The sequence below is a fragment of the Corvus cornix genome, chromosome 4 (assembly GCF_000738735.6).
Source record: "Corvus cornix cornix isolate S_Up_H32 chromosome 4, ASM73873v5, whole genome shotgun sequence".
Classification (NCBI taxonomy): Eukaryota; Metazoa; Chordata; class Aves; order Passeriformes; family Corvidae; genus Corvus; species Corvus cornix.
In genome coordinates, this window is record NC_046334.1 from 67,490,755 (window position 1) to 67,518,354 (window position 27,600).

Here is a 27,600-nt window from a genome sequence, read left to right on the forward strand (position 1 = left end):
CGGTATCCCCGGCGCGGTGCCCGCGGCGCAGCCGGGCCGGCCCCGCGGCGCTCCCGCCGCTGTGTGACGCGGGCGGGGGCGGCCCCGCCGCAGGTAGCGGAGCCGGCGCGCGGGCGGGGGCGGCACGTGGCGCCGCGCAGCCAATGGGGGCCGAGCGCGGCGCCGCGCGGGGCGGGGGCGCCGCTCGCGCTGAGGGGCGGCCGCGGCGGCAGCGCTGAGGGGACGCTGGAGGGCGGCAGCCCCCGCTCCGCCCCGCAGCGGCTGAGCGCTGGCAGTGTTACAAATAAGCGCTTTCTTCACCTTTTTTTTCCCCCCGCAGTAGTGGGTTTGGAGATTTTCCCACACGCACGCACAGCCCCCCGGCCAAGGGACCCGCGCCCTCTCCTAGTTGCCGGTGCCTTCACTCGGCCCCTGTGGAAGAACGAGAGCGGTCCCCCAAAATCATAGCGTTTTTAGCTGTTTTTATTATGTGCCTTATACTCCCAGGAGCTTTGGTGCGTGAGGGCTTTCAGGCCTCTCTGCAGCTGTTTTAGGGAATCTTCATTTCTGTGACCAGACGAGCCACAGAATGTGTGAAAAAAAAAGTAATTTAGTTGTAGACTCTTGTAAGCGGCTGCTTGCCTTGCAAGGGAGGGGAAACGACCTTGCAAAGCCATCTGACCATGGCCTTAGAAGTCACAAATTGCACCACCAAATAAAAGAGCTGGAAAACCACTGGAGCAGAGCGAGGAAGCCTGGGCACCGGATGAGGAAAAGCTGATGAAGCAGGAACATGGATTAAGTCATTACAGTCTGTGTGATGGTAGGATTTTTTCTTATTTTTTTTAAATATCTGACTTACTGCTATGGTATCTACAGATTGTTCCCTAACCTAGATGACTGATGCAAAACAATCAGCGATTTCAGGCACTGGCAGCTGCTAATTATTAGTGCTGGTAGTACAGAGCATAACACACTGCAGAGGCTGTGTCAGGAGAGACAGGGGAAAAGCTTGCCCTTAAAGAAGGTGGGATAAAACTGTCTCTGAGGTGCCATTCTCAATTAAAAAGGAGTGATACGGTTTTTTCCTGTCAGAAGAACTGCTGCACAAGGAGATGTGAAAACAATCACCATTTTTTGACTGGTGTATAAATGTTCCCTTACTGTAGGGATGGATGAGCGCGTGGCCTGAAGCAGAATGGCTTAGATGCTTTCAAATTTTATACAAGATAAACACAGATGTGGTTTTTATCCTTATATTGGTCATTTCTTCACAGTTCCTGTTAAACTACATCTCTTGTTTCTACAGCAGATGAGATACTGTTCTGTTGGCTGTTTGATAGTTTGAATTGTAGTCAGGGCAGATCCCTGATGCCTGTTGGTACGATTCAAGAGAAAACATATACAAATCAGAAACAAAATATTCTCTGCTCTGTTGTTTCACACATTGGCACAACTAGGAACAGAAGATTTATTTAGGATTAGCTCTTATCGCCAGTCCTCCTCCTTAATTGCAAGCAACTGTTCATTAGTTTGGACTCTCAGATGAAGCCAGAGGATGTAAATAAAGACCCCGACTGTACAGCCAGGCATGCACAAGGGTGTCCCAGGGCCTGTCACATTGGGCTTTGGCCAGGAGACAACCAGGCTTTGCAAGCAGCTGTAGCAAAGATGCATCAAAGATGCATTATATTCATATTTGGAAAGCTGACAGGAAAAGTGAACAATCAGTTTTGATATGTATTGTATTGTATTTTTGAGGCAGGACAAAGCATGACAGTGGATGAATTTTAGTGTATTTTAAAGAAAGCTTAGAAGATTCTTCAGTTAGCAGTTAATTCTGTCAATAAATAAGATAAGGTCTCAGTGGATTGAAGTCCCAGAAATAAATAGGAAAAATGCAGTACTAGGAGTGCATCACCAGTCCAGCTAACAAGGCAGGGAGATCAGAGTCTGAGGCAGAAAACACAATCATAAGTAACTTGAATAATTCAAATTAAGTTGGATAAATGTCACAGGAGGGGGTAGGGCTGGAGCTAACCTTTAGAAGCATTCTGTGACTGCTCATTGAGAAGCCAGAAGAGGAAAAGAAATCCCTGGTCCTAAAGAGTGTCATAATATTATTGACAAAGACCCACACTGTAGGAGTAACTGTAGCATCCTTGGTTTCAACACCCTGCACCATGACAAAGAAAATCAGTAGTATTCTGCTTTCTTTTCAAAAACAGAGGAGCAATATAAGACAAGACACACCTTTCATTAAAAGGGGGCTAAAAGGAAAGACTATAACCTCTGATGGGTTAAGTACAAAACTGTGAGAAGGATCCAGAAGAAAGTTTCAGGGTCAGCTTCCGAAAGTTATAAGATACAATAGCAAGTCTTTCCTAGAACAAATCATGGAGCCTGCTGGAGTTTGACAGCTCTGTAAGGCAAATAGATTGTTTCATATACTGAAGAAACATCTGGAGAAGATACAGCCATGAAAGAAAATCTGAATTTATTTTTTCATTTGCAAATGGGATAACTCCAATACTGGGAAGCTTCTTTAAGGAGAATAATTAGGAAAACATGTCTCAGATTACAGTGTAAGTATAAAAGATGAAGGAACAAATTTACAAGTGAGCAGCAGCCAACTGCTGAGACCAGATGGTGTTCAACCAAGAGTTTTCAAGCAGCTCAGAGGCAAAGTGGTTCAGGTACTAACTTCTGTCTCTAACTTCTCCCTTAAAGCTACCTTGTCATCAGAGGGGTCTGGAGAGTTGCTCGTGTGACACCAGATTTTTTAAAGGATTTTGGAGAAGACTCTGTGGAAGCTGTAGACCTGGAAGCCTGATGTCCTTGCTAGGCAAATAAGTAGAAATTATGCTGAAGAACAGAAAATACTTAGTGGGCACATAGAGAAGATGACACATTAGGGAAAATCATTATGGCTTTTTTAAAGCAAATTAGTGTCTCAGGAAAGCTTTCTTTGAAAAAGTCAACAGGCTCACAGACCACAAAGATTCAATTAACTGTCTATGATGGTTTCCAAAAGCAATCAGTAGGATTCCTCCCCAAAGGAAGTAAAATACAAGGCTGCTAATGGAAATGAAACTTGGACAAATAACTGACAGAAATGGAGGTCAGTAGTGATTTACAAAATGTGTTGCTGATAATGAGCTATTTAGGGTAGGGCTAACTGAGAAAAACTGAATGACTTTGTTACTAATAGAGTCCGTGGCAAAATGGCAGATGAAATTAAAATCTGATAAATATGAAAGGCTGACATATGAGAAAAAAACAATCCTGATTTCACATATATACTGAGGAACTTTGAGTTGATTTTTACCAGTGAGGAAAAAGGCCTTGAGGTGGTGAGAGGTCGTCCTGTGAGAACATCAGCTCAGAGCTCTGCAGTGATCAAAATGGAAATTGAGAACTGTTAAGATTATTATTAAAATTTATTAAGAGAGGTTTTTAAATTTAAATTTATTAAGAGATAAAAGTGCCATTGGATAAATCCCTGTTTGCACCTGCATCTTTAATTGCCTGTGCAGTTCTAGTGTCCCTATCCCAAAAATAGTATGGTAGAACTGGAATAGATTAATAAAAATCAATAAAATTATCAGATAGTAGGAGAGCTTTCAAACGGGTCATGGTTGACTTAGCTGGATCTCTTCAGTCTGCAGTGGAGATAATATCAAAGTCTGTGTAAAATCTTCAGAGATCCAAATAAGGACCAGAAATCCAGACTGTTCACTGACTTATCAGACACAAGAACTGAGTTACAGCAAATGAAAGTAGAACTTGGAAGGTTCAAAACAAACAAGAGGAGATAATGCTTCATTCAGTCCCTAGTTAAGCCAGCAGTCTTTGCTTCAGGATATAGTGGGTACCAAAACTTTGCATGGACTTAAAAAGCAGCTGGAGAATCATCAAAGACTCCTGATCTAACTCAGCAAGTTCCTGACTTGCAAGTTACTGGAGCTGGAAAGGCATTTTGGGGTAGTACAGAACGTGTTTGCCCTGTTCTTTCTGTCTTCCTACTCGTATCTTATCCACCTCTGTCAGAAACTGCTGGGCTGGGTGGAGCTTTCACCCAACTCAGTTTTTATAGATTTAGGATTATTTTTACCTCCCAACCCCAGATCATCCAGCTGTTATAATCTCCCCAAACTATTTCTGGTCATTAAGTAATTGTATAGGGTTTCTGCACCTCCTTTTTGTTTTGCCTTTCACTGTATTCACTGCTTTTAGTACTGTATTTAAGCCCGCATGGATTTTTGGCACTGCCTACTATTTTGAGAAAAAAAATCTCATTAAAATCTTTAATGTGTTCTTCCGAGGAGCATTAAAAACAAATTAACACTTGTAGCTGTAGTGCCTTTCTCATTTCTGGGAGAATGCAAGTTGTCAGTGCAATCCTAAATAAAACCTACATGGAAGGAGTGATGTTATAGGTAGTGTGCTGCTCTGGAGAAAAGCAATACATTGTATGGTGGAGGAGTCAGTGGTCCAAAGGGGTGGATGCAAAGCAATTCTTTAACCATCTAAGCTGGCTTTGTGAATTAATGTGAAACAGAATAGAAATATTCATACTTCCCACTGCAACTGGTGCAGACAGGCTTAGGAAGAATTATCAATACAAATACTTAATTTATAATGATGGTATGATTATACCATCATACCAGGTATGGTTTGTGTCCTTTTGCAATTCTTTTTCCAAGCAGAAAATATTTTCAGGCAGTTCACAGTGTTTTAAGTCTATTAATAATTGTACAAAGTGTTAACAGCAGAGATTGTAATGTATATATTAATAATGCATTTGTAGAGAAAAATATATTAATGCTTTTCTAAATGCTCAATTAAGCAATTACCTAATACCACAAAGCATTAGTAACAGAGAGCAAGTATAACCTTAAATCATTTTATGATACTGTAGATGTCTAAGAGTTTTTCTAAGAAATCTAAGAGAGGAGCACATGGAGTGAAGCAGTCTTGAGGAAGCAAGCATCCAGCCCACTGTGACAAACAGCTTTGGGAGGTTGTCAAAGCTCCTCCTCTGTGGCTTAGCTGGCCAGGGAGTGTACCATGGCCACAAGACTGTGGTCTGCCACTTCCAGAAATATGAAATATCATCATAGCAGCCCGAGCCAAAAAGACTTTTCTATTTTCTTTCTTCTTCTTCCTCCCTTGCCCCAGCCCTCCCTGGAAATGTCCAAATTAAAATAGAAAACTAAATCAATCTAAAACAACAAGTAAAAGGAACAGTCTGTAGATTTGTTTAGCAAGCTGTCTTTTGTATTTAAGTGAATTTTAGCTTTCTTGTTCTAGAACATTACTAATTCCTGTGCCGTTTCTGTAGCAGTTGTCTTTAAAATGCAATAAAGACTACTGATAAGTTTGTCATTTTGTTCCTCAGTTTGGTTTAGGCAAATCACTGGATTTCTTCAGAGTGAAGTGTAAGCACTTATCACCTGCTGGTTTAAATTTCAACACTGTGGTTTTGGTCACCCTGTTTGCTTAGTACATCCTCTGTAACCTTTGGTATATATGAAGCAGAGACCTAAAAAAAGAATTGTTGAATAGGAAGTATGTGCACACCACTGACCACACTCTGTATTCTGCCATTCTTTATCAGTTAAGCAAACTTTCAAGGCACATTGTCTATCATTTTGTAGATAAGTTACTCTGCAGATAAATGACACACATTAGAATCATATGGTAATTTGGGTTAGAATGGATTTCAGGAGGTCTCTTCTCCGATCTCCTTAATGCAGCATTGGCTCTGAGGTTAGACCAAGTTACTCAAGATCTTATCCAGCTGGGACTTGAAAATCTCCAAGGGTGGAGTTTGCACAACCTCCCTGGGCAAGCTGCCCTACTGCTTCAGTGTTGTCACAGTAAAAAAGCTTTCTCATATCTGGTCTGAATCTCTTGTGTTTCAACTGATGCCCATTGTTTCTTCATCCTCCCACCATGGACCCCAAGAGGAGCCTCCTTCTTTTCGATGACCTCCTCACAGGTGTTGGAGGGCTGCAATCAGATCTCTCAACCAATCCTTTACTTTCACCTTCATCCTTTCCTGTGTACATTTAAATTTCATAGATTAGTATCTTGCAGCGAAGTCATGGCAAGGCTGCGTTCATTCATGCCCATGCTCAGACACACAAAATACAGCCAATCTGGGATACCAACTTTGCAAAGCAGAACCGGTGTTTTCACTGGTTCAGCCTGCTGTGAACGGCTAAAAAGCACTGGTGCGAAAACCATCACTCTAATCTTCACAGTGGCTTTGCTTGAGGTGAACCAGATCTGCGGTGCTTGGAACAGTGAAAAGGAAGAGTCTAATGAGGCTGTGATTGAAGGAAACTTCCTGTCCCTTCCTCTTGGCAGCCTCCAAGAGCACTGCTGCTGCCTGAGCTGTATTCCAGATGAGCCAGAGGCAAAAGATACTTCCTTAGTGTGAGCAGCAGAATGGCAGCTTGCCAGAAAGGCTGAGCCGCCACAATGGAGTGATAAAATAGAGAACTGCACTGAGGCTACAGCTGCCCTGCACAAACACCGTCATGCTGATGTGGATGTGAAGCTGTTGTACAAGAGGAAAGTGCTTTATTAGCTCTGCTTCAGGGCTAGAAGGGCTTCTTGCAGGCAGTGATGAGATATGGAAAACTGAGCAGATGTGCATGCTGTTGATTGCATTAGTGTATGCTCTCCCAAAAGTCTTTTTACCTAATGTAAAGTCCTAATTTAACTCTGTCTGAGCATAACATATATAATGCATGACTGGGCAGCAAGGCTACAACTGCTGAACTGCAGGTACAACTGTAGGGCAGGTCCCAGGAGATGTCCTGAGATCAAAGTCTGTGTCTTTGCTTTGGGAAGAGGGGGTCTTTTTCTTATGTGAGGCACTGAAGGGTGACCATTGACCTCCAACCAACCTAACACACCCAAACATGTTTGTTTCTGTGAACACGTGTTGCATTTTCTCTGCTTTCTGTAAGCCCAAAGGAGTAATGAGGAGGAGGAAAGAGCTGGTTTAGCACTGCCTGACAGATGCGAGAGCAATTACCAGAACCCATCAAGGCTTTTCTCAGCTGCAGAAAGCGTGAAGAGCGTATTTTGACAATGTGCCACAGGCAGAGAGGGTCCTGCTTTGTGTTATGTTGTGAATAAATAGTACCTGGCCATGTCAAGTGTTTATGCAGGGTTTTCAGGATCTGCTGAGGATCTGTTACTGAAGAGTTTCTTTTACTTCTCTAAACTGCATAACGAATTAAATAAAGCATGCTCTGCACAGCACACAGTTTTTTGTGCCATAATAGGAATCAGAGCAGGACAAAACAATTAAAAGGCTTGAAAAAGAACAGCAAAATGGAGACTGTGTGAGGGACAGATCAGAACAGTCCTGTTTGTACTGTGGAGATGTGAGGCTGCTCTCTGGTGTCCAGAGGGGAAGGACACAAGCTCTGAGAGCATGGGGTTATTGGTGCAGCACTGGGCACATCTCATATACCAGCCACAGAAATTCCCTAAGTGACTCCTCCAGAAACAAGGCTATTTTCTCAAAGATTTGCCCCAGCAAATATCTCCATTCCCCCACCTGTGCCAAGCCCAGCAAGGGCAGCATGGTCTGGGACCCACCTGTCTGCCATTGTATGGACAGATGTGTAGGTCAGACACGACCAGATCATCTTCTGTGGGGGTCCAAATGATCTTGTTTGTTATTTCTTTCTTTTCCCCCATTCTCAGGCTCAGGTTTGGTTTTGAGCAGTACTCATCAAGACAGGCCACTGCAAGTCATTGTTAAATAAGATTATTTTGGTTCAAAAGCTCTGGGGAAAAGGTCTTCCTTCCACTATTTCTCTGTAGATCTGGGGAGATGTTCCAGCAAGGACCAGTGGGTGCCCATGTCTTGCCCTAAAAATACAGAGATGGGAGGCAAGGTGTGCATTTAGAGTTGGGGGCTCAGCAGTCCTTCTAGGATTCCCCCTTTGGAGGGTGGGCTCACCTGCCATCCTCTCTACTGCAGTAAGACCACCAATACCTCCTGCATGTGGAAGATGTCTTATCCTGACAGCAGAAATGAAACTGCTCTTCCTAGAAATGCACAAATGTTAAATCATGCTCGCTCACTAATAACACTGAAGTTGTGCCTGCACCAGGATAAATCAGCACTGAAAGCTGAGAGGAGCTTTATTTGCCAGCTAGGCTGGTGAGCCAGTTCAAAACCAAGTGCCTTGAGCCCACACATTCCAGTTTTACCCTTCCCATTGCTGCCAAATGACTTGCTTAAGGTGTGGCATTTCAGATGGAGAAGCAGACTTATGGTTTTGATGCTGTAATAGATTGATGAAGAATTCTTCCTGCAAAAGCATGTAACATGAAAACCCAGCTGCAGGATTGCTTGGAGGTATCTTTGGACCTTCTCCATGCTTTGGATGTTCCGTCTGTATGTTTTTACTTTAACTTAAATTTGCATTGTCTATTCTTTCTGGTTTTGTTTCCATTCTGTTTTCATTTCTGTTAAAAAAACAAAAAAAATGCATCTTTGAAATGCATGTTGTTTCTGCACTCTCTGCTGCAAGGTTTGTTGCTGAGAGATTGTGGCTAAAGGCTGTGAAGTCCTGGGCATTTAGATGCTGCCTCAGTGCAGCAGCAGTACGAATACAGCTCTGTGGCCAGTCCAAGAGAATACACTGCAGGTTTAATCTTTGCTTTCAAGGGTGGGCTGAGTGAGAAAGCATCAAAATAATTAGTGGGAAGCACGCTGTGTTTTAAAACACAAGCAGAGACACATTTTGTTATTTTTGCATTGTTTGTTATTAAAGAAAAGCTGTCATTTACCTTGCTTGAGTATTATTTTTAAGTCTTGCATAGTAACACACGTGACCTCCATGAGCTGACAACTGCAGGACACCAGTTCTACAGGAACATGGGGAGTACTTGGGATGGACTGATGTACTCTGGAGCAGGTGAATGTGGCAGCAGTTCACATTGCATTGCTTTGCTGAGAGCTGTCTGCCTTGCAGATAGAAGAGGATGTCACAGTCTCTTGTAATGTACCCCAAGGGCTGCCCATCCCTGCCCTGCATCACAGCACCAAATGTGAGAGAGGGACCAGGGCTTTTCCTGGATTTTCCTTTCCCTACAGCATTGCTGCAGTATCATCCCCTCCACCAACATTGCTGTTTCCCTGCTATATTCCCTTTTTGCCCTTTATCCCTTCTATCAAAACAGCAATTGCTGTCTCTCTGACAGTGCTCACAGCGCTTCCTTCCGTGGCAGTCTGAGCAGAGCCAAGACATTTCCTTCTCTGGGATGCAACCCGAGGTCAACCTAAGCCTTTTTTATTTTGAGCTGAGACTTTAACTGGCCAGGAATCTGTTCTCTGAGAATGGTAGAAGAAAGAGAAGTCTTTCCAAAATGTGTGGGAAATATTAATGCAGAAGAGATACTGGTTGCTTTTAAATTAGAGACCAATGAGCCCTTTGTTAGCCCTAAAGTTAGTTTTTATAAAGAATTCCCTTTGTAGGCCTAGGGTGGCGTTTAACACTTCAAGCAGAGAAGACCTAAGGCGTGGCAGCATCGCTGTGCTGGTGCTGGTACCGGAGCACAACCAGTGCCGGAGCAGCTGAGTGACACTGCAGTTCTGCCTCTGAAAGTGCTTCCAGTTCACTTGTCAGGAGGTTTTCTGGCACAGCTGAAAGCAAGGCAACAGGCAGCAAGCTTTGTCAGTAGGAGTTTGGGGATGTCAGCCTGGCCTTTAGTATTGTAATCGCTTGTAAAGATTATTACTGCTTTAATTAGGGGTATGAACTTTTCTGTTTGCATAAGGTTTTCTTTCACAGAGGCATCCTACCAGGAAAAGCCACAAACATTTTAGTATAAACATCCTGACATCATTATAGTTTATTTCCCTCCCCAAATGGAAGTGCACTTATGTCACTATTAAATACTTACTGTTCTGAAGTTTACTAGTTTAAAAACATTAGAGAGAAAGCAATGCATTAACAAGCATAAAGGCGAAGTAGCTTCAGGAGAAATCCAGAATTGCTTATTATCCTAATTTTCTGTTCCATAACAAACAGCAAGCACTAAGGACATTCACCACTGCTGTGGCCATAGGGGCCAGGCTCAGTCTTTAAATGAAAAGATGTTTTCTATGACTTCTTTTGAGAGAAATATTGGTGGGACACTCTCCCAGAGGATTTGCTGGAGTAGACTGCACTCACTGTGGTTATGTTGACAAACATGTCTACCATAGCCAGTAATGAAAAGACATAATAAAATTCATTGCAAATGTCCCCCTTGATTTTAGGAGATGTTTGATGCAATCACATATGATTGTGGGGAATGTAATAATCGTGTGGGGTCTTAGCACCCTGCTGCAGACCTGGCTACATGAAGGAGAGTCAATCCTACCTTAAATATGCCTATTTCTCTTGGCTGCTGCCAAGGGAAGCCCAGAACACCTGGCTCAAATATCCACATCACTGTGGGAGGCCTGGAGGCTGGGTCAGATGAACCTCAAGAGAAACCAGCATCAAATTTCAGATAAACAAGGTCAGGCAAGCAGATACACAGACCTTGTCTTAAGCCTTGAGCAAGGTTGAACAGTATTAAAATACTAGAGTGGAAAAGAAAACTAAAAAAAAAAAGCTAATTTAATTAGTCATTACAGGAACAAGGATCTGCAGAACTGGAGATGAAAAAATGTGATGTTTCAGATGGTTCATGCATGAGTGTGGCAGTGAGTCACCTCATCACAGCTTTTCTTCAGCAGCAGCAGCAAGCAGAGATGTAAAAATTTATCTGAGTTCATAGGGAGTCACCAGTTTGCAAACCACACAGAAGATCATAGAATGCAGTTATTTAAATCAGATTAGAGTTGTAGATGTTGCTGATAAAGTAATTGTATTCTGTAGTAATTATATTCATATCTATATACTTCTGATCACCCTGTATTGGGGAAGGTGTTTCTTGCTTCTGGTGAAAGAAAGATATCAAGAGTAAGGTGGATAACTCTTTTGGAAAATGAGGTATTTGGCTTTCTTATCAATCAGTATTGCTACTATTTAATTAATGGTAAGGAGACAGAGCTCAGTCTACTTACCAGCCATCTTTACTTATTCCTACCAAAAAAAAGTGGAGTTTTAATGCAGCAGAAACTCTTCTAAAAGGTCTGGTGAAGATCTAATCTAATTCAATGTAAGCACCCTTGTGCTTCCTGTCTTTGCAAATGACAGGGTTTGACATTGCTTGTGTCATCCCATCCTTCACTGGGGATGAAGCTGGGATGAAGAGAACTTGCATTAAAATCCCAGAAGTCTCAGACCATAAAAACTTCTCAGCACCAGGTTCATAACCGCCCAGAAGGGCTGGGTAAAGATGATGGCTGTTGGTATAGGTCTTATTTTAGTACCTGAGAGCAACAACTCCATTTTCTTTGTAACTTCTAATGACTACAATTTGTTTTGAGTAAATCTGCCATCATTTTTCATTAAACAAAGGTCATCTATGGAAAAAAAAAAAACCAACTTAAAAATTTTATGACCCTTTATCATCAGTAGCATACTAAAAATGGTATGGTATTGCAGGTGTCCCTTTAAGTGACGTTTATCCAACCACCCTGTAGCAAATTGAGACAAACTAGTGCCTTGTTCCTCTGGTTGTCTGCTTAAAATGACACTGCCAAAAATATTTGCAACAACAAGACTTAGCTGGGAGACAGGTTTGTCATCTAATACCAACAATCATGTCATTGTTTCACACTTGCTTTTACCTGATGCTCTGCATACAAATGTCCAGATCCTTCTCTGCTCCCCATTTTGAGGGCAAGATGTGGCATCCCTAGGGTAAGTGGTGCTCCTTGTGAAATACAATTGTTCCCCAATAGTTATTGTGACTTCTATGGAAATAAAAATAATAAAGGAATAAGCCTTGTCTTTATCATTAAGGATAGAGTTTACTGTGTTCAGACTTTCCAGGTAGGGCACATGCACTTCTCTGATGTTTAATTTTGACTCATCTACAGCTACTTTTTGTCTCTGCAGGCACTGGAAGAATGTATGAGGAGATTCCAGTATACAACTGGAACAAAAAAAACTCACCTTCCTGATGTGATTTAGTTTCTCCTCACAGATTGGCAGCGTCCCTCTGGTTTTACTGCCATGTGCATGTCTCCTACATTAATCACGCTGCTTCCCAGCCTGCACAGTGCACCCAGCTCTGCTCTGCACAGACCACCGTGCACATCTGGCCCACTTCCAGCAGCTTTCTGGACATGCCTTTTGTTGGCCTTCAGCCTGTTTGGTGTGTCATGCTGTACACTGGATGCAGCACGTAGGTGAAGCAGAAAGCGTTTACTTTCTCCTTCTACGCTTTGGCTGTCAGCCGGGTGTATTGAGCAACCAGACTTGCAGTGACCACCTTACTCCTTAAATCTCCCTTTCCCAGGCAGCATTTCTGGGACTATCACAGCAGCAGAGTGACTCACTGCCACCTCCTTGTTCCTCAGTTCACGAGCAAAAGTGCTTCACCAGAACCTGTTTTCTCTGTAGCAACTGACTCTGTGTTCAACTGACTGCACAATGACCTGGCACTGCTTCTGCTAACAGCACAGACACATGCCCTCATCCCCCCAGCAGTGCCGGGTCTGTAAAAGGCTCTGCTGACTCTTACCCTCCCTTAATGGTGTCTCCCAGGTGACTTCTTCCCACGTGGTTTCACAAGAACGAGATTTCCTCTCTGCACCTGGCGATGCTCTGCCTGCCGTACCACTGGTTCAACACCATGGGCATGGTCTGCAGGCTTGTGCTGGCAGTGGTTTCTGCCCAGGTGCTTTCCTGCCCAGAGCAGCAGCAGATACTTGTCTGTTTGGTGTCTGCATGGAGTGGCCCAGTGCTTGTTCCCATCTTCTCCTCACTCATTGCCTGCTTCTATTTCTCCTGGGGCTTTATCTCCACATATTTGGCTTCTTAGTAAATTCTTGCTTGCTTTTCCACTTCTCCCTCTCATTTGGGTTTATGTTTAGCTTCCTGATTTCTGGAAGAGAGAGTTGATACCTGGCTGGAAAGAGGCCAGGAAGAAATGGTGCCTTTATGGACCAGTTGGAAGAGAATTCAGTTCATCAAAGGAACCAGGAGGTGATGAGTGATGGAGTTGCCACTTCCAGAGAGGTAGAGCAACACAGCAAGGATTTCCCCGTCTCTTCAACCTAATCTTCTGTAACTCAGATCCACCCCTCAGCAAATGTACTTATTAAACACTAATTAATGAAGTCTTAGTGGTTTGGAGAGCACTCACCCATACACCCCACTCACTGCCATGTAACGATAATTTTGACTTTATTGATTATCTTTGACAATACCAATTACTAGTCAGGGATGGCAACATTGCTGAAAATGAGAGATAAGTTGACATATCTTCACTCCTTCTCTCCTTTCAGGGAGAAAAGAAAAGCAAGCCCTTCACTAAAGTGCTAAAGACCACTTTAATAGTAAACAAAGAGCAGCAGGAGAAATGAGGTGAACTGATTCCAGACTAACTCAGATGGGAAGCTCAGGTGATATTTGCACCTATAACCATGGGTAGTTTGCACCAGCATGTTCCCCATTCCTCTGAGGTCTTCAGTGTACCTGTATCACAAGGGTTCATAACCTGTCCCAACTCTTTCTTAAATTGTTTTAGCTTCTGCCTGCAAATTACTGAATTCTAGTGTAATTGATCTAAGGAAGGGTTAAATTGGGTTAAGTACAGCTCCATTATGTACTGTTATTGTTTTAATTAGGTCAATTTAAAATCAATTTAGAAAAGTTGCACCGACTGGTTTAGTTAATGTAGATCGGAGTCTAGATAGGATGAAAGAGCAAAATAATTCATTCAGTCATGAATTCATCATTTTTTATGGCCAGATGTCAAATGATCTAAATTTATGGTTTTGTTCAGCCCAGCTGTGCTGGAGCATACATGTGTGCTGGGGATTAATGAGCTGAATTTGAAAACAGCTTTCCCACCATGCTGCCTTAGACCCCAGCCTGGCTGGGTTTGGTCTCCTGGTTTCCGAGGGGAGGCTTGCTAGGGTCGTTGCCAGCAGCCAGAGTCAGCAGCCTTAGCACTAGCCTGTAACTCTGCACAGCCCTCACCTGGCTCCACCGGGACACTTATTGAAGCAAGAACCACCCTGCTTTGTACACAGGTTTATTGCCAACAGCCTGATGGCACAGTTAGTTGGTGAGAGTCAGACCTGAAGCCAAAAGCAGCCTTATGGCCTTTAAGAAGGGGACGTAGAGGAAAGCACTTCCAGAATCACCTGTTTCTGCAGCTCCACCCCAGCACTGCACTGGATGCTGGTGGATCCAGAGGCAGGGAGGACCATCACATAGTGCTAACTCTCAATTCACCTCTCCACTGCAAGGAATAACCCAGCTCCCCAACCACAAAACCTAAATAGGAAGGAAAATAGTTAGGACTGAAGGAGAGACCATTTGTTCCACCTCCTGCCTCAAGCCAAGACTGACTATGGGAATGGCATTTCTGAGTAGCTAAACCTGCTGGAAAGGAGATGAAGGTGATGGAAAAGAGAAGCTGTGAGGACCACTCACAGAAACTCTGGAGCTCTGGTGTCCCAACCCAGCAGTCTGGACAAGGAAGTCAGTGAAATAACAGGCTGCACTGAACCCTGGGTCAAGGCAAAATCAGAGTGGTCATCAAGGGGCAGGCTCAGAAAACCAGGAAAACCCCATGGCTGGCTGCAAGAGTCTGTAACACGGTCGTGTTCCCCAGAATCAGAAAGGGAGACCAAGGCAGTGCATCACAGCACAGACACATCCTTCTGAAAGCTCACCTTCTCCCAGAGGTGTAGCGATTTGGGAAGCAAAACCACTGAGCGAAGATACAGTTCCTTGTGTTTCAACACTGTCAGCATCAACGGCCAAGGACTAAAAAAAGATAAAGAAAATATTGAAACAACGGTCTCGACTTAAAAGTTTTGGGTTTTTGTGGTGGTGCAAGGCACAGGGACTGTGCAAGGAGCAGCTCCCTGACACCACTGTAGGGCAGATGAGTAGTGTTATAAAATGGAAACCCTTGTTGGTGTGTATTGGGTGAGTTGGTATTGCTCTGAACCAGTTAACCGTGGCAGTATCAAACAGTTGTAGAACACCACCATAACATTGGCCTGATGTCTCCTCACCACAGCTTCAAATGGCCACACACAACAGGCTCAGGCAGAGGGGTTTCATCCAGCAACCCCAGAAAAATACCTACACTGGGTCTAGTCAAAAATGTCCATAGCCCAGTATAACTTTCCAACAGCGCCACTAAAAAACAGGGCAGGTAGAGGGTGAACCTTTCTCTGTTATTATTTCACAGACTTTGCCAATTAGTGATGGGAGGATTTCCTGAAGCAGAGGGTGTGACCAGGCCTGCCAGCCCCAGAGCTCCTGAGGACCCTGTCCTCTATGAACTGGCCTAATCTCTTCTTAAACCCCTTTAGACTTTGTTGCAGTGGGGATCCTGCAACACGCATATATCAAACCAGGAGTCCCGTGGAAAGGAAATATATATGGACAGACAGATTCTTGATAGCTGTTTCAGAGATGTTTATTTCTCCAGCCGCATGGCCGGAGCTCTGCCCAGGAACTGTTCCAGTCACGGGCCCAAGGGTCCTTCTGCCCGCGCAGGGAACACAAACCAACCAATGGGAACGAGGCTGAGCAGGGACAGGGAAACCCCGTGTCTGTGCCCTCAGGGCCCCTCTCCCAGGGCTACACGGCGGGGGAGGGACCCCAACAAGACTTCTCATCACTGACATATCTTGTGGCATGGATTTCCTTGGTTTAATGGTTGCTGGGTGTGAAATGGTTTCCTTTTATGTGGTTAAAGCTGTTTCTTGCCAATGTCCTCCACAGGCAAAGCCTGGAGTGTCTGGGTGAGCCCTGGTGCTGTTGCTGGGGTGGAGGACGCTCAAAGGGCAAGGACTGAGTTCCATATGCTAAGCAGCTGGTAAAAAGTCTGTGTGGGAAAGGAATGGGAATTCATGAAACCATTCACCTGACACTTGGGCCAAAGGATGAATAAGCTGCAGGGGAAGTGAGAGGTTGCTGCCATGGTGCACCAATCTGCCTCTGGCTGAGCATTTAACATCAAACCTGGAATTGGGGAGGGAAGCCAGAATTTCCGAGGTCAAGTTTTGCATGATTTTTCAGGTGTGTGTTTCTCCACTGGATGCAGATACACTGGAGAAGGAGCCTTTCCTTATAGATAGTCAATAATCAACTCGTTTAACCCAGAACTGTGGTAGTTTTGAATTCTCAGCCAAATAAGTGTTTTGAAAAAATGCTCTGTGTAATTTTTATCTCTCCTCTCTTGGTGGTTGGATCAACTTGTTCTCTACCTCCAGCCAAACTTCCCAGCTGCAACATTTAAACCTCATCATAAATCACATTTTCCATAGCTTTCCATCACTCAGATGTGTGTTTTCCAATGCAAAGCTCTGGTTTTCCATCCTTAGCAGAGCCAGAAAAGCCACAGGATTAGCATCTCCAAGGAAATTCCTCCTTTGCCCCTTAGTCAAACTGGATTTAAAGACAACCACATGTGCAGTGCCATGAGGACATCAGTCTCAGGTGCTTCACAATTGCTCATTCCCAGCCTTGCAAAGGCAACATGAATAAACTGCCTTGTGGCACGCAGTGTCAAAGCAATTGAGCTGGCAGGTGTTCACCAAATTTCAAGGAGATTATTTGCATGAGCAGTTACTGCTGTGCAAAGAAATCACTATGATTAACTTCTTCATTACTGGGAAGTCTTTTATTTATTTGTATTTATACACATAATTGTATGCATGCTCAGAGCTGCACAGTTTGTGTAACGCTAGATTGCTGGGTCCAACCCTTGTTTTCTGATTTCCTCAGGAATATTATTTGCATCTCAATCTTTCATGAAAAGTTGAAGTGATGCATCAAAAAATATGTATATTGATGTACCTATATATATACACATACATACAATCAGACCATAGTTTGGAGATAACCTTTTATGCTTCCACTAACAAAAAGGAAACACATTGAGAATTTAAAAATAATTAATTTTAAAAAGAGGAAGGATCAATGAGAAGGCAGTGTGTGTCACTTCTAACAGCCATAAGGAAGGGTTTGTATCTCAGCTTAGGGGCAGGGCTTTTAAAAATAGCATGGTGCAGTACAAACAGCCCATCATTGTCCTCACCATATTCCTAAGCCTGAGTGCAAACTGCCTGATGTTTCAGAGCTGGCACCTGGCAGAATACGACCATAAAGTGTCCCTGGAGAAATTCTCAACTGCTTCCTATCTCTCCTACCTGCTCCCTGCAGTAAAACATAGGAGCACAGCATGATAGATAGCAAGTAAACAGGTTGGAATTGGAAGGGGAAGCAAAGTGCTAGCTCTGTGCAATTAGGGACTGCTCCTGAGAAGTGACAAGAGCTCCAAATTCTGCCTGCTCATTTGTAATTTGTTGTCAGCTTTGCATAGAATATTTAATTGTATGTCAGCTACTTGCAGTGTCCCCCTTGATAAAACAAGGGGTAATGGTAATAGTTTTAAACCAAAAGAGGGTGAATTTAGATTAGATATAAGGAAGAAGTTTTTTACAATGAAGGTGGTAAAACCCTGGCACAGATTGTCAAGAAAAGTGGTGGATGCCCTATCCTTGGAAATATTAAAGGCCAGGTTGGACGGGGCTCTGAGCAACCTGATCTAGTTGAGAATGTCCCTGCTTATTACGGGGTTTGGACTAGGAAACCTTTAACGGTCCCTTGCAACCCAAATAATTCTGTGATTCCTTTCCATGAGCTGTGCTGGGAAGGAGTAGAGAGATTTTATTTAAAACTGTGGAGTCCCTCTCCAAGGAAGCCTGCAACACATGGGGACATCTCACAGCTCTGGTGCCCTCTGGCCCTTTGCTCTGCTCAGTTGGCACATGCTGCTTGCAAAGCAAGGTGGTGGGTTTGGGCTGGCTCTGATCAACCCCCTGCTCACTGCAGCTGGGTTTAGCAGGGTGAAATCCTCCCAGAGGCATAACTGAAAGAATATTCTTGAATAATATGCATATATATGTATAAATAACTAATACATATATCATAAGTACAAAGGTTAGCACAGCTGCATGTATCAGGATCCAGACCAGCAGTGAGGAAGTGGGAGCAGAGAGCCCTTTCTAAAGATACTCTCCTGCCCTTCAGCTTCCCCTTCCTCCTCCCAGCTGAGCACTATCCATGCCATGCCCTAATTTAGCACTGGCATTTAAGCCCTGTATTAAGCCAGTATCAAATCGTCATCACATCTTCCCTTTTTTTCTTGAAGCCTGATTTGTCTTCAAAAACAGCCTCTGCAAGCCCTGTCCTGTCCCCAGCCCTGGTACTTTTTCAGCCTAGGAGGTGATTTTGCAGACAGCTCTGACAAAGGGCTGCAAAGACCTGAGGTTTGGGGTTTTAATTCATGACAAGCAGCGATGACCAAATAAACAGCAGGTGCATCGCCTGCATATCCGTGATATCCTCAGCATGTGTTGACTTGCAGCCCAAAAAAGAGAGAGAGGCACCTTTAAGGGTGATGCCTGGGTCATGGGTAATGTGCTGAGAGGTGGTGGGAAGGATAGGGATGCAGCCAGAAATGTTTCAAGGGGGACACTCAAGAAGGCACAGAGGTACTAGGACTGAGGTTCATTGGGAATTCAGGACATCTCAGCTGGGGTCCTCCAGCCTTTGTTGTCCCCTCTCTGGCCAATGCTATGGAGAACACTGCAGAGCTGTGCTGTACTACGAGCCCTCTCTGATGTTACCAAAGTAAATTCCATGTATTGACTTATCCCAGACAGTAAAACCTCACCTCAGGGTCTGGCATTTTGTTCTAGCAAGTAATAATTAACTCTCTCACCTCATGCTGGGTACAAAGGTCTGGTCACCTTCTGAGGGCTGGGTGGACCCAGGCCCACCCAGCAAGTGCAGAGGAGTTTGGAGAGGGTGGACATCGACTTTCTTCACCAAGATGGTGTCTCCAGAGCTCAGCTCTCGAGGCTGGACCAGCATTTGCCATTCACATGTATAGCAGGAGATTTTCCAAGCAGGAAAAAAAAAATCCTTATCTGGGAAAGGCACCTTCCTGGCAGCTCCCACCAGGCCAGAAGAGCAGTGGACAGGGTGGGGTGGCTTGGGAAGGCAATGGGGGCAAAACCTCTTTGTCAAAACTGTCAGCAGGAGGTTGTTGGCCACAAAAGTGGCTCAGGACACAGTCTAGCTCTGATATACTCATGGCTACAGACACACTCGATAGTTTGATCTTTTGTGTTTTGAAGGCCTATGGTATCTGGATTCCCATCTTTCTACTGAAAAGAGGTTTTCTGTTTTGCTTATCAGAAACTCAGACCACTAGTTCTTTCCTTCTGTTCATTCACCTGTGTCCTTTTCGATCTTCCAAGATCTTTACTACTACTTAAATGAGGTATTTCCTTCTTTTTATTATTAATGATCCCAGACATTCATATTCTGAGGCTACCCGATACCATAATGTTTCTTAAGAGTAACATCTTTTGAGTTTACTTTGTTTTCTGCCTTTAATGATCTGAGTTCTTATGGTGAAGTCCTTAATGGTGACCATCACAGTATGAGACTTCTTGCAAAAAAAAAAAAAAAAATCCCAAATGTTTTCAAGGAATTAAAACTCTGAAAGAATTCCCCAATGCCACATGACATAAATTCATGACTGTTACCACCACAGGAGTCATGAGTTAAAGCTGAGAAAAAATAGAGAAGGTCAAAGATTGCACTCAATGATCTTGGAGGTCTTTTCCAACCTAAATGATTCTATGATTCATTTTAAACATTTCCTTTAAAAGAATACCCATGAATCCCAGGAGGATAAAATATTTGCCTCGCATGGCTTTGTAGGACTGTGTGGAATTAAGCCCAGCTGTCAATTTAGAGTCACAGTCAGAGGGGCCCTGGGAAACACAGACCCCTGTGTCATAGTCCCCAGGCTGTAATGTTGGGATTAGCTGCAATGGATGAATCCCAGCCTGGCTTCACACTCCATGGCCTGACCAGGTGGATGTGCCATCGGTCATTCACTCTCTGTGCAGGTCTCCCATTTCATGCCCAAAATGAATGAGCAGACTCATTCTCTTAAATAGCTTAGTGTGAAAACAGTTTGGTATGACAGATGTTGACAGGAAAGAGAAAAGAAATCCCAAACAAGCCAAATTAGTTTCAGTTCCTTGAATTTGACACAAAGGAAGGGAGGGACAGGTTTCTGTATTGATGAGAGGGAGAAGCTTTTGGGCAACACAAGGGGAAGGCAGCAGTGACCTGTGCCCATTCCCTGCCTCCCTGGCAGCAGCACAGGGCACAACACTTCCCCTTCCCAGAGCACCAGCCCCACTTGGACAAGCCAGCATGAACCACAGGAGTGGTAACTCCATCGTGGGCTTCTGGAAGGGATGATCACCACCAAGCAAGGGCGAGGCTCTTGGGAAACTGGGGTGCCAGGAACACAGCAGAGGAATGCAGTTAAGCTGGACACAGTTAGGTTTGACTTGGCTGGAGATTCAGCTGTAAGAGCTGTTTGTGCAAGCCAAAGCTACACCTATGAAACCGCTGCAAGTGGAAGGTAATGCTGAGACTGTAAAAGCATTGCCTGGCGAGGACTTGGCTTCAAGGGGCCAACAGAGAGACCTGAAGCCACTTGGTGGCAAAGAGTTGGGTCAACGAGAGCCCTGTGGTGAAGGTGAAGGGGTCTGTCTGTGCTCCCACCACATGCTTTGTGTCACCCAGTTGCTGCTGGCCTGTTCAGCTGGAGCACATACATGGGCATTATCTTGGTCTCTGATGGAGGAAGATGAGTTTGTCGTGATCTGGCTGTACCAGAGATAAATGAGCAGATCTGCACCATGGTGAGTGGAGGTGTAGAAGCATCAGAACCTTAAAAGAGCTGTTTCAGCAGGTCTTTCCTCTCCAGAGCTCTGGACCAGCCCCAGAACATGAGACAAAGCCAAAAGCTTCTGCCTGAGCTTCAGTTATTGTAAAATTCCATAAATCTGTCCCCGGTGCTGATGTTTATGCAAAGACGGAATGAAATGGGCCCTTTCCTGCTGCTGCCCCTCACTTGGTACCAGTCTGGGTCCAGCCTCAAACTCCTGCCTGAGCTTTGCAAGAGCGGTAATTCAGACTCTGCTGTCTTTCCACACCTGTAAAATTCAGTTCTGTAGCTTAACCCAAAATCAAAGAAGATCCATTAAGTCACAGTTGATTTCTGTGGCAGGCTGAGGGCACTGCCCTGATTTGTAGCATTATTTACACTCAGGAGGCTACTGGGGCTAAAATGCATCTCAAATTCTGCATCTTCCAGAAATAACCCAGGCTCCCAGGCAGAACAAATACAGGAAAACGCAAGCAGAAGAACCCTGTATCGAAACACTTGATTTTTTTTCAAGGGACAGACCTGGGATTTTTCTGCAGAGCTGTTGTGCTGCCAGCATACAATTTGCTCTACTTGCCCTTTTGGTTTTAATGTGTCATTAATAATGCATCTCTGTATTTATTGCAGTTTGCAGTACTGTTCCACTGTTACTTCTTGATCACTCATTATTCTGTCTGTAGTGCCAGGCAGGGCTCCAAAACCCAAACAACAGCAGCAGTGTTACTACAGCCACAAGCCCCACCAGACTCAAAGCAGCTCCACCAAGGGGGATCATTTATCTTCTCAAGGCTGGCAGGGCACACTGCGCCTAGGAAAACAGGAACAGCTCTACATCTTCTCCATCTCTGTGATCAGACCTAGAACTTTTCCAGGGCAGTTTGGACAGTCAGCTCTTTCGAGGGATCTAAGCCAGGAAACTGTAAAACATTAATGAGCAGCTTTCTTAATCCTGGCTGTGTGGCACCTACTGTAACAGGAGCAGGAACAGACTGTGGGGATGGCTCTGGCTGACAGCTCAGCTCAGCGCTGCAGGCCTCTGTGAAGGATGCTCTAATGATGCCTCCCTGATCAGTTTTGCACTCTGAAAAATGCTACTTAGCTGCCCCTTGACCCTGCAGCCAGCTGGGCTCTTTAGGTACCTTCATTTCCCACCCTACAGCCCTGTGAGCACCCCACTGCACCCCCACAGACCTCCTGTTCAGCATCCAGGATTGCAGTACTGGTGTGCAGTCCCCACTGGGAGGATCCTCAGGCCTCATCAAACCTGTATTGCACTGTAAATCAGAATTCATATAGAAAGGCAACGCTGAAGGAGCTGGGTGGTTGTCTCACCAGGGAGTTAACAGTGCTCACAGGGCTTCACAACCCTCTTTTCCCTGAGGACTTACAAAGCCTGTCTTTCTCACCACAGGAAAATGCCTTAAATCCTGGAAAAGACGTAACTGCAATACTGTTTTGAGGCAGGATCTCTCTCCGCCCTTCGGGATGAGGCTGCACAGACACGAGGAGAAAAGTTTCTCTGGTCTTCCAAGAAAGCCCTAGCTTCCCCTCTCTTCCTCTGGGAATGGAGCTGACCTCCTTCTGCCCTTGTCCCTGTGAACAGCGTGTTATTTCCAGCAGCAGCAAGAAGTTTTGGAGCAAGAAAATTGAAACGTTCCTGTACTGGTGGTTAGTGCACTCGGTGGGGGGAGGTTTGAAGCCCCTCAGGGCACTGCAGAGGGGCCAGAGCAGGGCTCCGGTGTCCTCAGTGACTGCCTTGGGCTCACAGGCACAACCAGACGTGGGTCACTGCCTCTTCCCTGGGTGCACTGTCAAGGACATCCCATTTGCTCTCTTTTAGTTGTATTATCCAAAAACCAAAGCAAAACTCGGGGGACTTCAGGGTGAAGCATCATCTGTGCTATATGAAAGAGCAAGGCAAAGCAGGGACTGATGAGGCACAAAGTTCCTGCTGTTCCCCTCTGGCTGAGGGAGCTGGTTGCCACACAGGAAGCTGTGGGAGGCAGAGCTCATTCTCCCCCACGCCACAGCAGTCATCTTCACACCTTCACATCCACCCCAGTGATCAAGACTGCCACATTCAGCACCAAAACCTTGAAAACATTTTTTGCATCTCAACCCTTACAGGCAATGCTCACAAGTTCTCCCATCTGACCTAATCCCAGAGAAAGATTTTTGTTTTGGCTTCATCCGCCTGCCGCCAGCCAAGTCTGGGAGCACGGCCTGGTCACCACAATCTGACCCTGTGGGAAGCGTCCCTGAGATGCCACATGCTCTCCCACTTGCCAAATTCCTCAGCAGATGAGGTTGCTTCCAGATTTCAGCACTTACTGGCAAGCTTCAAGTGGTTTGTCCAGAAAGGCTCCGAGTGATTAAAGACCTCTGGGAGCTGTGTTGTGGCCACTGCCTGGTTACTGACCTACACAAGCATAGCAACATGGGAACCAGTGACCTGGCAAAACAAACTTTTCTGCTCCCTGTCTTCTAATATTTAGCTTTGCTTTTCAGATGAAAGAAGAACTAATTCCTATTCATATCCATTCTCATTGCCCAATTTAGGATTTTTTTCATTTACTGAGAAAAACAAGCCTTCTATTATGATTTATTGAAATTGAACATAGCTGATATTCCAACTGCTGTGCAAATAGAAGCTGATTCACTGTTACCAACACACTGAAAAGATTTGTTATCCTTGTTTTAAAGGTAAAAAATCTGGATCAGCAAGTGGGTGGGAACCACAGAATGGTTTGGGTTGCAAGAAACCTTAAAGCTCATGTAATTCCAACGCTTTGTTGTGGGCAGGGACACCTTCCACTAGGCCACCTGTTACTGCAGCTTTTTTCCACACAGCGTTTGGGGGTAGGTAGCTCACACTTCCTCAAAAACCACTGTACAGCAAGAGCAATGAGTGCAAGGTAAAGACACATTAAAATAAAAGATCTAGATGCATAGAGGTTCATGGGATGTGAAAAGAAAGTAAAGTTTTCTAACTACATGAAACAGGACTTTTTTCTACCTCAGTTTTCTGCACACACGTGAATTCTAAGCAAACCAAAATTCCTTTCTCAGAAAGGGCAATTTAGATGATCCCCAAGCCAACCAGCTCACACCAGGGATTAAGAGAAATTGCTACCTCAGCTGCCTCTCCTTCACAGTATAAAATAAGCCCATTTATATGCCAAAATACTTACCTTTCTCCAGCCTTGGAGATACGGCCTCTCATCGGAGGTCGTGTTTCTCCCCTATCACTTTCGTCCATGAACAGGGACAGCCACCTACTTCCTTTCTCTAGCTAAGATATTGTGTTTGAGACTTTCCTACAGTGCCAATTCCTTCAGTACAATCAGAATCAGGATTTGGATCCTGGTCTGTGCCAAAATTTCAAAGGCAACTCAACACGGAAAGGGAAAGCTGGATCATCCTGCCATAGCCTGATGAGCCATTTTCCAAATGGCTCTAGTTAAAAATCATCAGTGCTAAATAACCTGGGAGCAGCACTGACTAACCACTTGAATGAATCATTTAGATCAAACTCTTGAGCACCAAAAGGATGCCACATCTCCAGATAGGAAATGTCATAGTTCCTCTTTACTGCAGGACTGTGAACACCTCTTGGGGATCTCTCTCACCAAACTGTCTGTAGCAGTACAGATGTAACCTTCAAGTAGAAGCCTTTTTGTACAATGTTTGTTCTTTCCCATCTGCTTGCCAAACTGTACCAAACTGAGTCTCTCATGATTCTTTGCTGAATGACATGTTTTTAACAACTACAAAGCAGGTGCTAAGACTGGAGAAAGAAACAAGGAAATCTTTTACAGAGATTTGAAGTGAAACTGGACACCTGCTAAGTTAATGCATTTGTTAAGCTTCAGTGCAATTGGCAGGACATGTGACACCATTTTAAGGGGCTGAGGCTGAGAACAGGCTCAGTCAGGAGGCTCCACAGATGCTCTTCCACAATCCCAAATCAACATCTCCCACTATCTGATCTGATCCCCCATCAGTGCAGCCCCACTGGAAGCAGCCCTTCTCTGCTCTGGCACTTTTGCACTGGTGCAGAGGTACCTGTGAGAATGATCAGGCACTGAGATCTGTTAGAAAACTTGCCTAGATGGTAGTGAGCAAACTCCACAGAGCTTTAACTACTTGTGTGCAGTGCATCCTGATTAAAATCAAATGTATAAACGAGTCTGATTTCAGAGAAGTGGCAAATGGCCCTGGGCCACATGATTTTAACAGCCATCAGAGTCAAAAGTGAACTCCCCTTGGTAATACAACCACATAATAGGGCATTCAGAATATTTCTTTGCAATGTCTTTTATTAAATATCCTCTTTGATACAGAATATTTAAGCAAAAATAGTTTACAATCTCTGTTTTGGTAACTCTTACAGGAGTCTTTTGCGTAGTCACTCCTACAGCAGCCCATGTTGGCATTTAAAGAATAAATCTTTAGCAAAAGTCAAGTCTCTCAGTTTGTGAGATCTGTTCTACCTAAAGAAGATAAAAAAGCATTGGAAAATGCCTACAAAAACCATGAAAACTCTGAATTCCACTCTTCAGCTAAAAGACATTTAACAACTGTGTCACAGACACATTATTCTTAATAATGAAGTAGCAGAATAGGAAAATGCATCCTCTAAAGCTTATGCAAGTCATGGCAGTGCACCCAAGTGCAGCAAAAGAAGAAGAAATGCCTTGAGCATAGATGCTCCAATGCAGTGTTGAAGGTTCAGCACAGCGGTGCCAGCTACACCTGCCAGTTTGGAATGTTGTTTCCAGCACTGGAAATTTGTCCACATGGCAGCTGGCACTACCCACCCTGATGGGATTCTGCCCCACAAAAATCAAACAGCATTAAACAGATTCTGCTTTCACTTCTGCCTGCCAGAACTGCTGCACAACCAGAGACCCAGACTGACTCCTGCATTTTATTCTATGTAAACAAATTACCTCATTTTTTACATTGATGAACAGTAAGTAAGTGTTTCTTGGGATCAAAAGCTAGCTCCTATACTCATTAAATAGATAAGGCTGCCTGGGTATCCAGATTAACAAACCTACTGGCACAGGGAAGATGTCTGAAGACACAGCATGTGCCATCATTGTGTAGCTGCAGAGCACATGCAGCTCTTATGATGAACATTTCAATCAGAATCCTTAAGTTACCACCCAAACACTACGTCAGGGGCTGCTTGAGGTCAAACAAGCCAGTCCCTCCTTTGACAACTTTTCCAACCACCAGGCAGGCCGAAGGGGATCGCAGCTCATCATGGGCACCTGCAACAGAATTCAAACAAAATCCTATTAGGAGGTTCCCAAAGGTTCGTGCTGAAAAGAAACCATTTTGGTTGATGTGCAAGAAGCCATCCGGTTCAGCACCCCCAGGTTCAGAAAGGTTCTGCCACCTGCTGTTCACACTGAACTGGGATTTCTGGGAGTGGAGTCCAGAACGCTTCCTACCCCTCCTACAACAACTATTAACTCATCCCGATCTTTGGTCCAAGCAAATAATTAGGTCACACATTACTAAAATTTCCCAATTCCACATGGAAAGACAAAACAGTCTGAATTCTAAGAGAACACAGATTTGACCTTCCAGTGAACACATCCTGTGGACTAAATAGATGACTAAAAAATTGCTGCCTTTTTCCTTTGTTAGAGTGAATCCTTTTGATGTGTATTGTAAATCCTTCTGGCTAGATATGAAGAGAACTTTTCACTGGAGAGACATTCCATGAATTCCTTTGATTTTGTGGTTACTCACTGTAGCGAAATAGTGTCACACAAATTTGGAAGCACTCCAGATGGCTGGGACTGTTTTGCTTCCACTGTTTTTGTAAGCATCCAGGCTGTTTTTCATTCATCCTAACTACAGCAAGCTGAAAGTTTATCATTAGAGCAGTAGGAAATTGGAAATAAAATCATTAAACTTCTGCTAAGTTTGGTTATCTTCATTCTACTGAGCAAAATGTACGCAACTTTCCATCATGCAGAGGGTGGGGGCAGGAGCATAGACAGCCCTGTGTATGGCATGTGCTCACTGCTCTGATCTCAGTCACAGCTGGATAATTTAATAGCTGCTCCTAAATGTGTGTCAGCTGAAGGAAAAAAAAGCCCCTCTGTTGGATTGTTAAAGAGGACAGTCCTACTGCCCTGTTTGCTCATGTGATGTTAACAAAGAGTTGTTCTCTGAGCAAACAGCCCAAGGGATCTCACTGCTGATGCAGTTTGCTCCCTGCAGAAGGAGTCCTGCTCAGCAGCCTGTGTGCTCTGACAGCCCCGCTCACGTCAGCTGTGCACGGCCTCACAAACCTCCTTTCCTTCCTACTGCTCAAGGCATCAGCGCCAAGGCATCCTTGCAGTGTCTCTTGAACTGTACAGTCAAGTTACCAGTTACATTAAAGCAAATTAGATCCAGGCTGCTGCAATCCCCATTATGACTCTGATTTCCAGCGTGGTGAAATCATTAACTCCCTCTGCTTGTAATCACTGCAGTTCCTGCCAAGCCACCCTGCCCTTCTGTCAGCATGCACTGCATGTCTTTATTCATAATATTATCCATACATTACATTTTATTTAGCAAAAACCTCCTCTGATTTCATTTCTAAGTCAGTATGTGATAAAACATAAATCCAGAGAGTGAAACTGAGCAAGAAACATCCTCTTCTCTTTAATTTCACCC

General features: G+C 44.3%; 1 protein-coding gene and 1 long non-coding RNA gene across 3 annotated transcripts in view; one reads left to right on the top strand and one right to left on the bottom strand.

The window, feature by feature from the left end:
• The first annotated feature begins 213 nt into the window (after positions 1-213).
• On the top strand, positions 214-25,416 carry LOC104690806. Its single transcript, XR_752069.4, has 2 exons — positions 214-802; positions 22,328-25,416. It is a non-coding gene; the product is annotated as an uncharacterized LOC104690806 (long non-coding RNA).
• Positions 25,213-27,600, bottom strand: part of POLR1A (RNA polymerase I subunit A) — a 30,007-nt gene continuing 27,619 nt past the window's right edge. For both annotated transcript variants that reach the window (XM_010402078.4, XM_010402079.4), the window contains exon 34: positions 25,213-26,195. In XM_010402078.4, the coding sequence (XP_010400380.2) occupies positions 26,095-26,195 (101 nt within the window). In that variant the 3' untranslated portion in view covers positions 25,213-26,094. The remainder of the gene's footprint in view (positions 26,196-27,600) is intronic.